This window comes from Aedes albopictus, chromosome 2 (assembly GCF_035046485.1).
Source record: "Aedes albopictus strain Foshan chromosome 2, AalbF5, whole genome shotgun sequence".
NCBI classification, from domain to species: domain Eukaryota; kingdom Metazoa; phylum Arthropoda; class Insecta; order Diptera; family Culicidae; genus Aedes; species Aedes albopictus.
In genome coordinates this window covers 327,011,105-327,025,202 of record NC_085137.1, presented here as the reverse complement: position 1 = coordinate 327,025,202, position 14,098 = coordinate 327,011,105, and the positions used below count along the sequence as shown (strand labels likewise).

The 14,098-nt window shown below is 43.4% G+C and overlaps 1 protein-coding gene across 31 annotated transcripts in view; it reads left to right on the top strand.

The window, feature by feature from the left end:
- Nucleotides 1-13,761, top strand: part of LOC109399478 (transient receptor potential cation channel trpm) — a 537,415-nt gene extending 523,654 nt beyond the window's left edge. For 18 of the 31 annotated variants that reach the window (XM_062852478.1, XM_062852475.1, XM_062852470.1 and 15 more), the window contains 9 exons: nucleotides 4,842-4,871; nucleotides 5,449-5,589; nucleotides 5,653-5,810; nucleotides 9,845-10,035; nucleotides 10,114-10,359; nucleotides 10,432-10,553; nucleotides 10,617-11,333; nucleotides 11,390-11,825; nucleotides 11,889-13,761. In XM_062852478.1, coding sequence (XP_062708462.1) covers nucleotides 4,842-4,871; nucleotides 5,449-5,589; nucleotides 5,653-5,810; nucleotides 9,845-10,035; nucleotides 10,114-10,359; nucleotides 10,432-10,553; nucleotides 10,617-11,333; nucleotides 11,390-11,825; nucleotides 11,889-13,189 — 3,342 coding nt within the window. In that variant the 3' untranslated portion in view covers nucleotides 13,190-13,761. The remainder of the gene's footprint in view (nucleotides 1-4,841; nucleotides 4,872-5,448; nucleotides 5,590-5,652; nucleotides 5,811-9,844; nucleotides 10,036-10,113; nucleotides 10,360-10,431; nucleotides 10,554-10,616; nucleotides 11,334-11,389; nucleotides 11,826-11,888) is intronic. The other 13 variants (XM_062852465.1, XM_062852461.1, XM_062852462.1 and 10 more) reach the window with 4 other exon arrangements.
- Nucleotides 13,762-14,098: the final 337 nt, after the last annotated feature.

Here is a 14,098-nt window from a genome sequence, read left to right as displayed (position 1 = left end):
ACCTTGGTAATGGTTGCAATGCTCACTGCTTAACCATTCCACAAAGCCCAATGTCTCCCCGGAAGCACAAAAAGCTATTTAAAAAAGACACGGACAGTAGTATGAAACAAACATCAAACTCTCGCTCCAGTCGACTTTTTTGATTTCATTTGGGTCCCATATGAACTGTCCAAAATTTCAGCGCAATCGGTGGAACTATAATTTAGCGCAAGCGGTTCAATGTATACATAGGATTTACTATGGGAAAAGTTACACCATACTAACGGACACGTTTAATGCTTCCAGTGAGCAATACGACACTAGACAACGGACTAGCATGCAACGCCCAGTGGCACAACCGAAAACTTTTCCTGACAGCTGCGGCGAGAATCGAAGCCGCGCTTCTCAGCACGATGCGACTGAATGCTTGGTGACACTAGCCGCACGATCGTGAAGCCACACAGTTAAGAGAGGGGCTAAATATAGTTTGCAACTTTAAGGTTGAAGGATTTGTCATTGACAAAATCGTCATCATTGAAAATTCAAAAGCAGTTTTATCGCTCAAAACTTAAATATTTGCATTGAAAATGTATTCACTGTACTCCATTCTCCACCCGCAACACAGTGAATACATTTTCACTGCGGTAATTTCAGCTTTGAACAAGAAAACTGCTTTCGAATTTCCGATGATGACGGTTATGTCAATGACGAATCCTTCAACCTTAAGGACCTAGTTTTGCTGCTACGGACTTCGTGACTCGCTCTTGCAGGAGGTCACCAGGATATGATTGCGGCGTATTGCCTGAATGACTGAGGTTGATAACCGTGAACGATTATTCTGGTTGGTTAATAAGAACTTATCGATGACAAATAACGGAAACAGCTTTTTTAGCGTAACGAATTTATACAGTATCTACGCTCGATATCCTCGGTGTATCTTACCTAACTGTTGAGAATGATCAACATGAGCAGCTTCCCTGCCGTGTCGGCGGGTCTCTCTTTGCCAATAGGACCAGGATCTGCCATTTCCAAACCTCCGGGAAGATTCCTTAGACCAGACATATCTGCATAATGGATCTCAACAACCCAGAAGCCTCATATATAGCTACTTTTACTGCCAGGTTCGAAACATCATTGGTATTGCCACTTTGAGACCCTCAGAGCAGTCCTTTTTGCTTACCTTATCTTGCCAGCACGCCGGTGGTGGTGTCCCATTTTGAGGGTGGATTTATACCGCTCGCACACGAGAGCACCGCTACCATCTCGTCCCCACATGAACCAAATAGATTACGTCCACGTCGAAGCGCCTCCTTAAATTCCTTATCGTTGATCATTGCCTCTTCCTCCAATCGCTGCCTGCTATTATTGTAGTCGATACTGTAGCGAACCGCCAGGTGGTCGCTATGAATGTAGTCATCATCTACCCTTCAGTTCAAACTACTTGTTAGGCCAGAAATACAATAAGCAAAGTCGATGACCGACTCCGCTTCGTTCCGGGTAAAGGTACTATTTGAACCGACACTAGCTAGATTAACATCTAGCATAGCCAGTGCCTCTAGCAGGATCTGACTCCGCTGCTTCGTAAAACGGTTTCCCTATTTCACGGCCCAGGCCCTGAAGTCATCCGCTATTACCACCGGTCTTCGCCCTGTCAGCTTACGTCAAACAGTCCTCAGCTGCGTAAACTACTCAATCCACTACCGCAGAGGCTCATAACAGCTACAGAGGAGGACCCTGTTTACTTTGGTGGCCACGGAGCTCCTGAAGGTAGTAGACACCCACTCCTGGATGTTATATTTACCCGTCGACAAAATCGTTATCATTTATCCGGGCCCATACGCAACCCAATTGCAGTTGCCGGTGGGTACTCGCTATGATGACGATATCCGCTCCCCACTCAGTAACAGCCTGACAAAGCAGTTGCTGAGTAGCGTCACAGTGGTTCTTCAAGTTCAGAGGCGTTACCTGCCCTATGATTTGCCAGCTGTGGCTCTTCTGAAGGCCGAGCGCCTTGGACCTCCCGCGGGTGCTTGCTGTTCACCACGGACTTCAAGGAACAAATTAAACATGTGGGTGGACTCGTACAGCCTACACAACTTGCCCCTGTCAGAGTCTTTGCTGTCCAATGCCTTGTGTCCTGGTTCCAAACATCTGAAGAAAACCTCCGGTGGCTTGTGCTAGGTCAGTTGGCATACTGACCAGCTTCCCTACTTTAACGAACTTGTTAGCGTGCGCTACAGGTAGATGTACCAAAGCCACCAGTAGTGTGTACATGCCTGAGCTGTTCCGTAACCTAACGGCTACGGTGGCCACCCGCTCCTCGCACTGTTGCGCAGTGCCGTGACCAATTGTTTCGCGTTAGTGATTTCGTCTATATTTTTTACCATCAGAGTCGCCTTCGCTGTAAGAGCCTCAACGCCCTCTCCAAGGACCTCTTACGCCAAACATTTGTAGACGGCGCCCCTGCGTCCTTGTCGCGGTTCAGCTCGACGATCTTTTCACCTATACCTACGAGTACGGTGGGATTTTCAGGAACACCCTTCCTGTCTTTCCTGGACACCTTGCTGGGGTCGGCTTAACTACCGGCCTTCGGGGTAACAGCCGCCTAGCCTTACTGGCGCCACCTGGTAGCTGCCCACCTGATGACTACCTCACATCCTTCTGCCTCTGCTGAGTGTCCTCTGCTGTACATAGGAGTCGTCTCCATTCTATTCGGCCCATGGCTGTGGGCCTCCAGTTCCGCACTCTGCGGACAGTCCGCAAATCGTCCTCTACTTGATCGACCCCCCTAACTCGCTGCGCACCACGTCTTCTTGTACCACTCTCGAGAACCATTTAAGAGGGGTTGCTATCCGACATCCTGATGACGTAACCCGCCCACCGTAGCCTCACGATTTTCACGGTGTGGACGATGGTTGGTTCTCTCAGCAGCTGACGCAAAACCTTCCGTTCGAAAACTCCAAGGGCGTGTTGGTCCTCAGCACGCAGAGTCCATGTTTTGTGCCCATAGAGGACTACCGGTCTAATCAGCGTTTTGTAGATAGTAGGGTAAAAAATATAATTTGGACATGTATGTAATTTGGACAGGCACGGCGTTGTATGTCTTGTTCCGGAGAGCTTATAAAAGTAGATACTTCTCAATATCGATTATTGGATCAAGTAGACCCTATTCTGATGACTTACGGTGAAAATACGCTTAACAATTAAGAATTTACTTCAAAATTATCGAAAATGTAAATTATTTCACTAAAACCCCTCAAATGCACAGGTATGCAAGACGACATACACTTCACAGTAACATTCAATATTCGCTTCAGAATCGTTGAATTAATAACTGTAAGAAATTTAAAAGCCTTATTGCAATGAAAAATGTTCAATAAAGAAGCATTAGGCAGCCAATCTCTTAACTTTCATCTAGAACGCTTAAAATAAGTGGTGTCCAAAATACATTACAAGTTTTCTACTGTAAATATATTTTGGTCATCTGACAAACTACACGGGGATGCTGTACACTTGCATACTTGGAGGCGTATTATGTGGGTCTGGCGATATTTTTTTTATTTTAACTAAAACTGTAATAGTTATCAAAATAGATGCCTGTTAAGCGGAGAAATTTGATTATTCGCAAGAAAATATTTGTTAATTTATGTTACTTTTGTTAGTGAAATAAGCAAAGCATTATAATTTACGAAATCTTCACCAAGCGGTCCGCCAGCACTGCTGTTGCAGCAAACATAAACAGTGGGAGAGCGTACCAAAATAATTCGATCATTTCTAGCTTGTTACATGCAACATTTAACATTTTTCGTGACATTTGGATATGTTTCCTTGTTATTCATTGAAGTAGAGTAGTTTACTGCTTGAGTTGCTTTCAAATGATTCATATTCTCGAAATGTAAACATTGAGATAATTGCCCTGTCCAAATTATATATACCTGAGGGTGTCCAAAACATATATTCGGTGTCCAAAAAGCAATTCTAACAGGCGATTGGAAATTGTGATTTTCTCAGCTTAAAATGCTTTCGTTAAGGTTTTTGTCACCAGGAACGCAAAGTACAGTCATATTATAAGCGTATTAGGAATTTTGCGAAATCATCAATTACTTTCTAAGGAAGCTAGGGGATGATTTTTCCAACGTTGTCTTCAGCCTGTCCAAAATACATGAATTACCCTACTCGTGAGACGGCGAACTTTGTTCGATCGTAGAATTTTGCGGAGTCCAAAGTGAGTTCGATTTCCTGCAACAATGCGTCTCTTAATACTTTGTCTTCGATACATTAATGACTAATCCGATTCACCTAGTTTCATTCTTCAGGTGGATGTACGTTTCCGCCATCGTCTCAAATTTGCCAGCTGCCGATTGCAATTGCTCTTCAATAGCAAATGTTACAAATACCAGACCTTAATTTTTGACACCCCTCACCCCTCGTAATCAGTTTTCCCGAACGCACGGTTCGTTGCAAACCCAGATGCTCCCCCATCCTCCTTAAATTCCGCGTCATTTTCGGATGGTTCCTTATTAGTAAAAATAACAGCATTTTCTAGCAAGTTGTGCTGCATGTTTCTCAAGAAAAATGAGCTAACTTTGTTGATTACCAGCAGTTCCCACCCCAATAAGTAACGAATCCTAGTTTTCATGGATAATACATAGGGTTGAAGCAACGAGGATAAACTTTAAGATCACTCACGATTTTACCAGATCTAAATGGAGCGCACGTCACTCTCCTTTTTGTGCCACATCTACACATACTCCTGACTCTTGTACGTTGTGATATGCATTGTTACACAAACTCCACACCACCAGCCACCCCCGAACGCTTCAAAACACGTTGGCTAAACTTACGCAAATTGAATTTTGTAGGTAGGCCTGACCGGATGTCTGAAGTCAAAAGTTAGTTTCAGTTTCATACTCTAACATCCCGCCTCTAGATATTGTGTTGTTTCGATTTTGGACTCTTGATGTTACACCATCATGTGACATGGTTTTCGCCGTCTTTTTTTTTTTCTCACAGCAAATTCAGTTGGGTTTCGTCGAAGCATACGAAGTCACATTTCTTTTACTTCAGTTCACTTAATATCATTCGCTTCAGTAGCTAGTCATTAGCAAAGTAGTTCTTTTTACAGGTTTTAGCGTAGAGATTATTTGCGATAATTGGCATGGCTTTGGTTTCAAATTTATATTATGAAATTTTTTAGAAACTTTTCAATGAATCACACTAGGGCTCAATTGCACTAGAGATGCAAAATATCATCCACAATTTCAACTTGTTTTATTAGCACACCATTTGTTTGACTAAATTGTATTCACCATAATTTCAACATAAAAGGCTTCACTACACAACTGGTTAGACATTCCGTGTGACTCAATTTTTCTGATTGATCCGTATTTTTAAAAGTTACATTTTTGGAATTGGAATAAATTAACTCATTGCACTACTCCAAGCTGACACAGTTTTCTACTTTTGAAGGTATCGCTCACGGATTCGGAAAATACCCAGTACAAGGACTACATGTACGACCACGACATGCGGCACCAGCGGCCGCTCAAGTTGAAGAAAAAGTTTTACGAGTTCTACACAGCTCCCATTACGAAATTTTGGGCCGATTCGGTAGGTTTGCTACTAAGGTTCTCTTACGAGGGATTGTTTTAATTATATTTAATTGCATTTCAGATGGCGTATGTGTTCTTTCTGGTATTGTTCACCTACACGGTGCTGGTACGGATGGAGCCGACTCCAAGCTGGCAGGAAGCATACTCGATAGCGTACATCGCTACGCTGGGTTGTGAAAAGATTAGGGAGATCGTATCTTCCGAACCGGTTGCAATATCGTAAGTATCGGCTGATTAGGGTAAAAATAGTACCGTTAGATATAAGGCAATGTGATCTAATGACTACGCCACAGCTATCGAATCGTATACACAATCGCCTGGGTTCAATCCCAGGCATGTCCATTTCCTTTTTTTTTCTATCTAATTTCTTACTCTCCCCTACACGTACACAATCCATGTTTTATGTTCATGCCATTGTAAAACCTTGAAACAGGTTTGCTTTTTTCAACCGGCTTTCCAACACAATAAATCAATCATATATCACCTATAACATCTGTGCAACATGAACTGCCCGCTGTTCAGCTAAAGGCACTTTCTGGATGTAGCGTTTGCCGTAGAATGCGAGACCAGGGTTCATCCGTTATTCCGTTGTCGCTATGTATCGTTCTCCGGCACATCGCCGAAGATTGTCGTTGTCACGCGTCGCTCGAAAACTCTGAATGTTTGCAAGCCCTCCTCGAACAAGGTCTCGTGCCTTGGCCCATCTTGAAAGTTCAACAGCGATTCCTTACCAGCTACTTTGTTTCTTATGAGCTGGTGAATGATATTCTTACCTTCCCTCAACGCGGAAGTTATTTCGTTATAGACATCTGATGCAATAACTCAGTCGTTCCCTCCGTTGTATTGATCATCCGTAATTATGTTCTCACTTGTCTTCACTTCACTTCTTGTACAATCATTCATTCCATCAGCTTCGTTCCATGTACCAGACAGTGCTCTTGATCCTTCAGTACATCGCCGAGTATGCGGGTGCTCTCGGTGAACTTGAGAGGCAGTTTAACGTAGCGAGCTTCCAATCGCCAGTCCTATTTGGTTCGGTTCTGATTATTCTTTTTCCGCCTCTGTTATGTTTCTCGTTCTATCGGGTTCCAAGCTGCAGCATCCCAGCACGCGCTGTATTTCTCTCTCTCAAAATCACTCTACTAACGTTCCGTTGCAATCGCTTTTCGGCTTGCTCACAGGGCCGGACACCAACCTCCTAACTTTCCGAAAGACCATGGTGCTCAGTTGAGCTTGGAGTCTTTCACTGGTACTCGATTAGCTGCTCCCTAACACGGAGTTCAGATGATGTTGCTCCCAACCACGAGAACAGCCCAACAAACATTTGAGCAGTATAAGTGTGGAACAAACCATTCTAAAGGCGAAAATGGGAGCATTTTCTTATTTTTTGGTTTTTGTTTTTTTTTTTTATAAAATAACGAAGCAATATTTGCAAAATCGTACACAGGTATCTCCTGAATCCCTGGTGGAAAATGTTTTTCGTTTTTGCAGAAACCATTTTTTCGTGAAATTTTGTTTAAAAATGGTTTTTGCAAAAACGAAAAACATTTTCCACCAGGAAAAAAAATCAGGAGATACCTTGATCCAGACTCTACAAGTGTACGAAAACCGATATTGAAAATATTGCTTCGTTATTTTATTAAAAATCAAAAACCTAAAAACGAGGAAATGGATCCAGTTTTGCCTTAAGGTACACCGGGGCAAGTTGAAACGGGTGGGGCAAGATAAAACAACGGGTTAACATGATGTTTTCAATTAATGATAAACAATTTGATTGTCATAACACATAGTTTTTGATTCAAACAATCTTTTAGCGAAGGATAAATTTCCAAATTTTATTGAAATCTATTTCAAAACTTCGCGTTTCATCTTGCCCCGGTGTACCTTAAGCAAACATTAGCTTAAGAAACTGTGTTTCAGCATGTTCTGTTTCTTAGGAGATGCTCAGACTTGCGGAAGAAAACCACCCCTTTCCAGTTAACCTACGACCAAATCTCCCACTGAGAATGGTTTCTGGATCTGTTCTATTGTTCCTCGCTGTCTGACTGGTGCCGCGAGGGATGAAGATTCTGGGAAGAGGGTCATGACCTCAATAACACTTCGCCCCCCTAAAATTTTGCTCAAATCTTCGCCACTTCATACATAAAAAAATGGAATTTGTATGGAGGGGGCGAAGACTAGAGCAGTGGCGAAGTCTAGTGATTTTACCCTATGTATCACACAGTACCCAGCATTTACCATGCAATACTAAGTATGTATTGCAATGAATCTGATCATCTACACTAGTAGTGATCATCTAAAGAATTTCGGAAGAAAAGTGCTGAAAATTATTGGTTGTTATTATTACTTAAAAGAGCTTCTACACTACAACCTCTTTTTATGCATGTGATATTTATGCACTTCTAATGTATGCCCCTTTTTTAATGCCTTGCACAAAAAGAGGGGAAGCCATTTGTACATAAGAAAATTTGTAACAATTGCAACAACGGCCATGGGGTGTTTTAAGGACAAACGTCTTGAAATCCCGCTTCAACAGTGCATCAGAACTTCAGACGCACACATCTCAACAAGCAAGCTTCAAACAACAGTCCATTTGATTATTCTGTTCTTGCTCACTTGTAATAAGCTTAAAATAAGAAGCTGAGGTGCGCTTGTTTTGTTTACAAAGAGATTTGTGCTTTCAAAATCGTGAGTAGGTGCCAAAGTCGGCCATTGTGGCAGCCATTTTGGGATCCTAACAAGTCTGTCCTTAAGGGGAGAGCAAAAGGGAATTACAGGGGCGTTTCAGAGGTTCCCAAATGGTTTCAGCGGGGTACCAGGAAATCTTAAGGGGCCATTTTCAGGGGTCTGAAGGGAGTTTCTAAAGCATAGCAGAGAGTTTCAGAGGATTTTCGACGGGTTTCGGAGACATTAGAGGTGCGTTTTTGGGGATTTCCGAGAGTCTTACGTGCGTTACATAGGGTTTGAGTGGATTCTAAGGGGGTTTCTGAGAGATTTTTGGGGGTTTTGTAGGGTCTCAGGGTGTAGGGGTTTTAGGGGGATTCCGGAGCCATTTCAGAAAGTTTTAGTGCTTTTTTGGTGGGATTCAGTGGCGTTTCGGAGGAGTTTTCGGGGGGTTCGGAGCGTCTCAGGTGCGTTACATGGGGTCCGAGTAGATTTCAGGGGGATATTGGAGGCATTTCAGGAAATTTAGAGAATTTGCAGAGGCTCCATCACAATATCTTTTGAAATGCCCCTGAAATAAGTTAAGGGTGTTCTTGAAACCCCCTGATACGACCCTGACCTGCAATGCTTTGAAAGACCTCTGAAACCTTCGTAATCCCATTGAAACGCCATTGAAATCTTCATAATCAATTAGAAATGCCTCTGAACCCCCTTTTGACGATTTTACTTAATAGGCTCCATAAACCCTCTGAAAGGCACCTGAAAAACCCTTGAATTGCCTCTGAAATGCTATCAAATGTTCTGAAATCTCTAGGAGCGCCCTTATAATGTTCCTAAAACACCCTGAATTTATCTGAAATGACTCTGAAATATATTGAAACGCCCCTCAAACAGTTGACAGCAACTCGCTGACGTTTTACACGGTTTGGGTAAAAAGTAACCCTAACGCACAGGGAGAGTTAAAGGTTCTTGAGAACCCCTAAATTTCTCTTCATGACGCTTGAAACGTCCCTAAAACCCCCTTAAAGGCCCCTGAATTCCCCGTAATCCCATTAAAACCCCAACAAATCCTGACAAAACTTCCTTAAAAGGATCCTCGAAACCCTTGAAATAACCTCCTGAAGCCCCTTGGAACCCCCTTTGCTTTGGGCTCTCTGGAAACTTTCTGGAAACCCCCACCTCAAATGTTCAGAAGCAAGACTTATTTTCGCGAACTTGATTCCCTCATTAAAGCCCAAACTTAATTTATGCATAAATTTTTCTCTTTTTATTGTGAGTTTAGCATTAAATTGATTTCCGAAAAAAACTGAAGTTTTTTGGCAAACCAATTTAATGCCAACGCCACAATATGCCTTTTTTGATTTATGAACATTTTTTATTTATGCACCCCCAGCCATATGCATAAAAAGAGGTTCCAGTGTACACTTCGTCACACCTATAAGGGCTGATTATGAACCACGTAGACTTTGTGATGGTTATAGAGGGTGTGTGGCAAAAGTCTACGCTCCATATTTGGGCTACGTGAATCATGGACGGCCTCGTATGTATAAAAAGGATTTACTGATTATATGTGTTTTGCATCCCTATAGTCACAAATTCTCCGTATGGGCGTGGAACATGTGGAACCCGTGCGACGCAGCCGCCATCATTTTCTTTCTCATCGGGCTGGTCCTGCGACTGCGGCCGTACACCATGGACATCGGACGGGTGATCTATTGCGTGGACAGCATCTACTGGTACCTGCGGATACTAAACATCCTCGGCGTTAATAAATACCTGGGTGAGTATGCTTCCTCGTATGCACCATTCTTCACCTCTGGGGTGTGATTGATTTAACGTCCCGCGTTTCGAATCACAGGACCACTGGTGACGATGATGGGCAAGATGGTGAAGAACATGATTTATTTCGTCGTTCTCTTGCTGGTGGTGTTGATGAGCTTCGGTGTGAGTCGACAGGCCATACTGTTTCCCAACAACGATGCCAGCTGGCGGCTAGTGCGAGACGTATATTACCAGCCATACTTCATGTTGTACGGAGAGGTGTTTGCCGACGATATTGATCCCCCATGTGGGGAAGACCCCTCGCAACCCCAATGTGTAACAGGTGGGTTTGACTTAAAGAGTGTATAATTAAAATGTCTTTGGAGAGAAACAAAATCTTTACGCTTTGTTTCAGGTCACTGGGTAACGCCTATTGCTATGTCGATGTATCTCTTGATCGCCAATATTTTGCTCATCAATCTTTTAATTGCGGTTTTCAACAATATCTTCATCGAGGTGAACGCTGTGTCCCATCAGGTAGGTTACAGTTAATTGATTATTGAAGCTAATTTAATCTTGATTCAATAACGTCGTTACCAGGTGTGGATGTTCCAGAGATTTACGGTTGTGATGGAGTACCAGCAAAAGCCTGTCTTGCCACCTCCTCTAATAGCATTTTGTCATTTTTATTCATTGTTGCGTTACCTGATAAGAAAAGCAAAAGGCTTACAGCAGTCACGTGACAATGGATTGAAACTATTTTTAGAAAAAGAGGACATGGAACGGTTGTACGACTTTGAAGAAGAATGCGTTGAAGGTTATTTCCGAGAACAGGATGCATTGTTACAACAATCCACAGAGGAGAGAATCAAGAATACCGACGAAAGAGTTGAAAACATGTCTCAGAAAATTGAGGACATCAATCAGAAAGAGAACATGCAGTCAGCAACTGTTCAAAACATTGAATTTCGTCTAAGGAAAGTGGAAGAATCGGCTGACCAAATTCTCTCTCACTTGGCTGTGATTCACCGATTTATGTCAACGCATACGCAGCTTCAGGATAACCTGAATGGATCGACCGAGAATGTGAACGCATTGGTGGGACCAGGTGGAGGAAGCATTACGTTCGATACCCGAGCGAGAACGATATCCGAAAGTGATAGCAATACCGCACCACTGCAACCGAGGAGAAGGATTAACCGATCGTTGACTGAGGTTCGTCCGGATGCATACATATTCGACGATGGAATGCACTTTGAGGTTAGAACCGTACCGGAGGAGAACGAGAGCGATCGCTCACCGGAGAAGTCACTTGCGGTAAGAAAAATCTTGGCTTGGAACATTTGTGCAAATTATATACCGCTTCCTTTCAGGTGTCCAATGATCGAAAATTATCCATGCGGTCGGAAGATTCCGAAATGTTCCTACCTCAATCGAAGGGGATGTCCCCTGCCGAATCAGCTGGCGTTGCAAGCTCCAACGCCAAGATCAAAACTCCTTTCCTGAACGTCCGTCAGGATACGGCAAGTACCGAAAGTAAGGATACTCTTACGCCACTGGAGAACTGTGACGATCGAACGTTGGTTGGAGATGGATCCGCGGAGGATGTGGTCGATCCGAACTATGACGGACTTAGGCAGCGTTCAGTGGCTCGACGGAGGAGTAGTACGATGGGTGGTGTTCGGAGGAATTCGGAGAGTGCGTCCGGATTCGATATTAATAAGTCGCAAAACAGCTTGTACCAGAGTGGGTTGACTAAGCGACAGCACAGTGTCACACAATCCGAGCCGGATAGTGGTAACGAGCAACGTAAGTATTAAGATTATTTTCGATGTTGAGTAATCAACGAATGATAAATTGTCTGATTTTTAGCGGTGCAACGACCGGTTACTCGAGGTAGGAACTTACTCCTACAAATCCACAATGAGTATACCTCTATCACAGATGAACTGGAGAGTGTATGTCATATGATCGCATCACCGACTTCGTCGTTGATGGGTGAGTATAACGACACTCAGCATGTTTTGAAACAATCAATCCATAAAAAACTGATTGTTGTAGATGAACGTCCGAAAAATGTTAGCGAAATGAGTAATCCTGAATTTGCTGCGCTCATTGAGAAAAAGCATTTGAAGGAATGTGAAGACAGTGATTACATGATGCTAGAGAAATTGCTCCAAACGCGGGGCTCAGTTGATGAAAGTGACGACATGTTTGACGATGCACCAGAAGAGTATGGTCCGCGAAAAATGCTTCGTCGTGAAACTGCTATTGAATTGCCAGTCACCCCTTCAAAGTCCAACATAGTTTCACTAGCAGAAAGCGCAGCCCCAACTGAAGATTTCACTGTTAAGAACGAACGTCAAACTGCTTCCAATAGGAATTCTCTTCGAGAATCCAAAAATTCCCCAGTGTCCTTATCCGGTCAAAATTCTCCTCGTAGCTCTCAATATTTACAGTCTACATATCTAAATCCATCTTCTTTCGATACTTCTAATCGGATGTACAAAAAGTCATGCGAAAGCTTACAGAAGAACTCCAGCACTGACACGGAGTACTCCATGCAGCCGTATAAATTCATCAAGCAAAGCTCAAACGAAACTAACAGTTCATTCAACATTGATAACTCCTCAATCGCCAACGATCTCTCAATGGACGGCGAAACGAGTCTCAACTCCACAGTGATAGAAATGCTCTCCGGAGCTAATCTTGCGCCGGACGATCGAACAGGTTTCACCAAGCGAACATGTTCCCTTGGCAGTGCATCGCTGGTACACCCATCTGATTCACGACCAGGTTTCCTCAAGAAGCAATTTAGCATAGAAAAGCCATCAGGACCCGGAGGTAAGGTGTCCGGATCAACCCCGGAAGGCCTGGAACGGCTGGCTCCCGTGATACCTCCAACAGTGACTGGACCTAGCGTATCTGGCAAACCACCTCCGTCGAAGCGCTTCACCGATAATCTTAGCGTGCTTGGTACGAAGTCTATGATGGCCCTGCTTAAGGAAAGCAGTTCTACCAGTACAGAAGATACCAACACTGGTCCCTTGAGGGAGCCGATCCCCTGTATCAGCACCAACATCGTGCAGGACGAGATCGCCAAGCTATCCTCGAACATCAAGAGCAGCACAGATGAGGATACGGATCCACCGATCAACGAAACCATGTGCTGATTTTAGTTGTACATTTAGTTGGTAAGGCGTAGCTTTTCCCACCCGAGCACTCCGAGAATCCTCCTCCTACCACACAGACCCACCTCCCCGCAAACGTTACTTAATGGAAGATGCCGGAACTGCTCAGAGATTGGGTTCTGGGTGCCCTTCGAAAATACCACCTTCACCACACCGTTACCACAAACCAAACCAACCACGTACCGATCACATCTGTTTGCATAGCGTTAGAGAAAAGCACCTATATCACAACACAACCAAACATAATCATCACAAAAACCAGTGAGGTACACGCCCAACGGATTCTATTGACAAGTATTGTGTGGTGCAAAGCGTATTGGATGAGAGAATATGTGAGGACTGCGTAATGGAAAAAAAAATGAAGGGATACGATGATATATTTAGTTTAGGATTGAAAATTAGGCTAGGAATGGCAAGAATGACTTATATGGACGAAACGGTTCGAATCAAATAGTGGACAGTGTTGTATGTGCAACCCTAGGGGCTTTTGCTCGATATTTATCTTTCACAGATGGCAGTAAGCGTAGGTTTACCCTAGCGCAAATCGTCTAACATCTACAGTTATTATTATTATTATTATTCTTTATTATCGAGATTTTCAGCCCTCGGCTGGTTCATCTCGTAGTATCTACAGTGTAGATTCTACACACACAAACAGATGTAACACTCTTCATATTAGTTTTTCATATGCATTTAACGATCAATTCAAATTTTATTTCATTTCCGCGATCATTTCACCAGAGGCGCTAGTGTTCGATAACTTAGACGTTTGCCAGTGCATACGTTGCTGAATGATGCAAAAGAAAATTACAAGCAATTTGTGCAATAGTGTGCATGCTAGATAAACGTCAAATTGAAATCCATCATGGCCCACAAGGTCTCGCGCGGTTC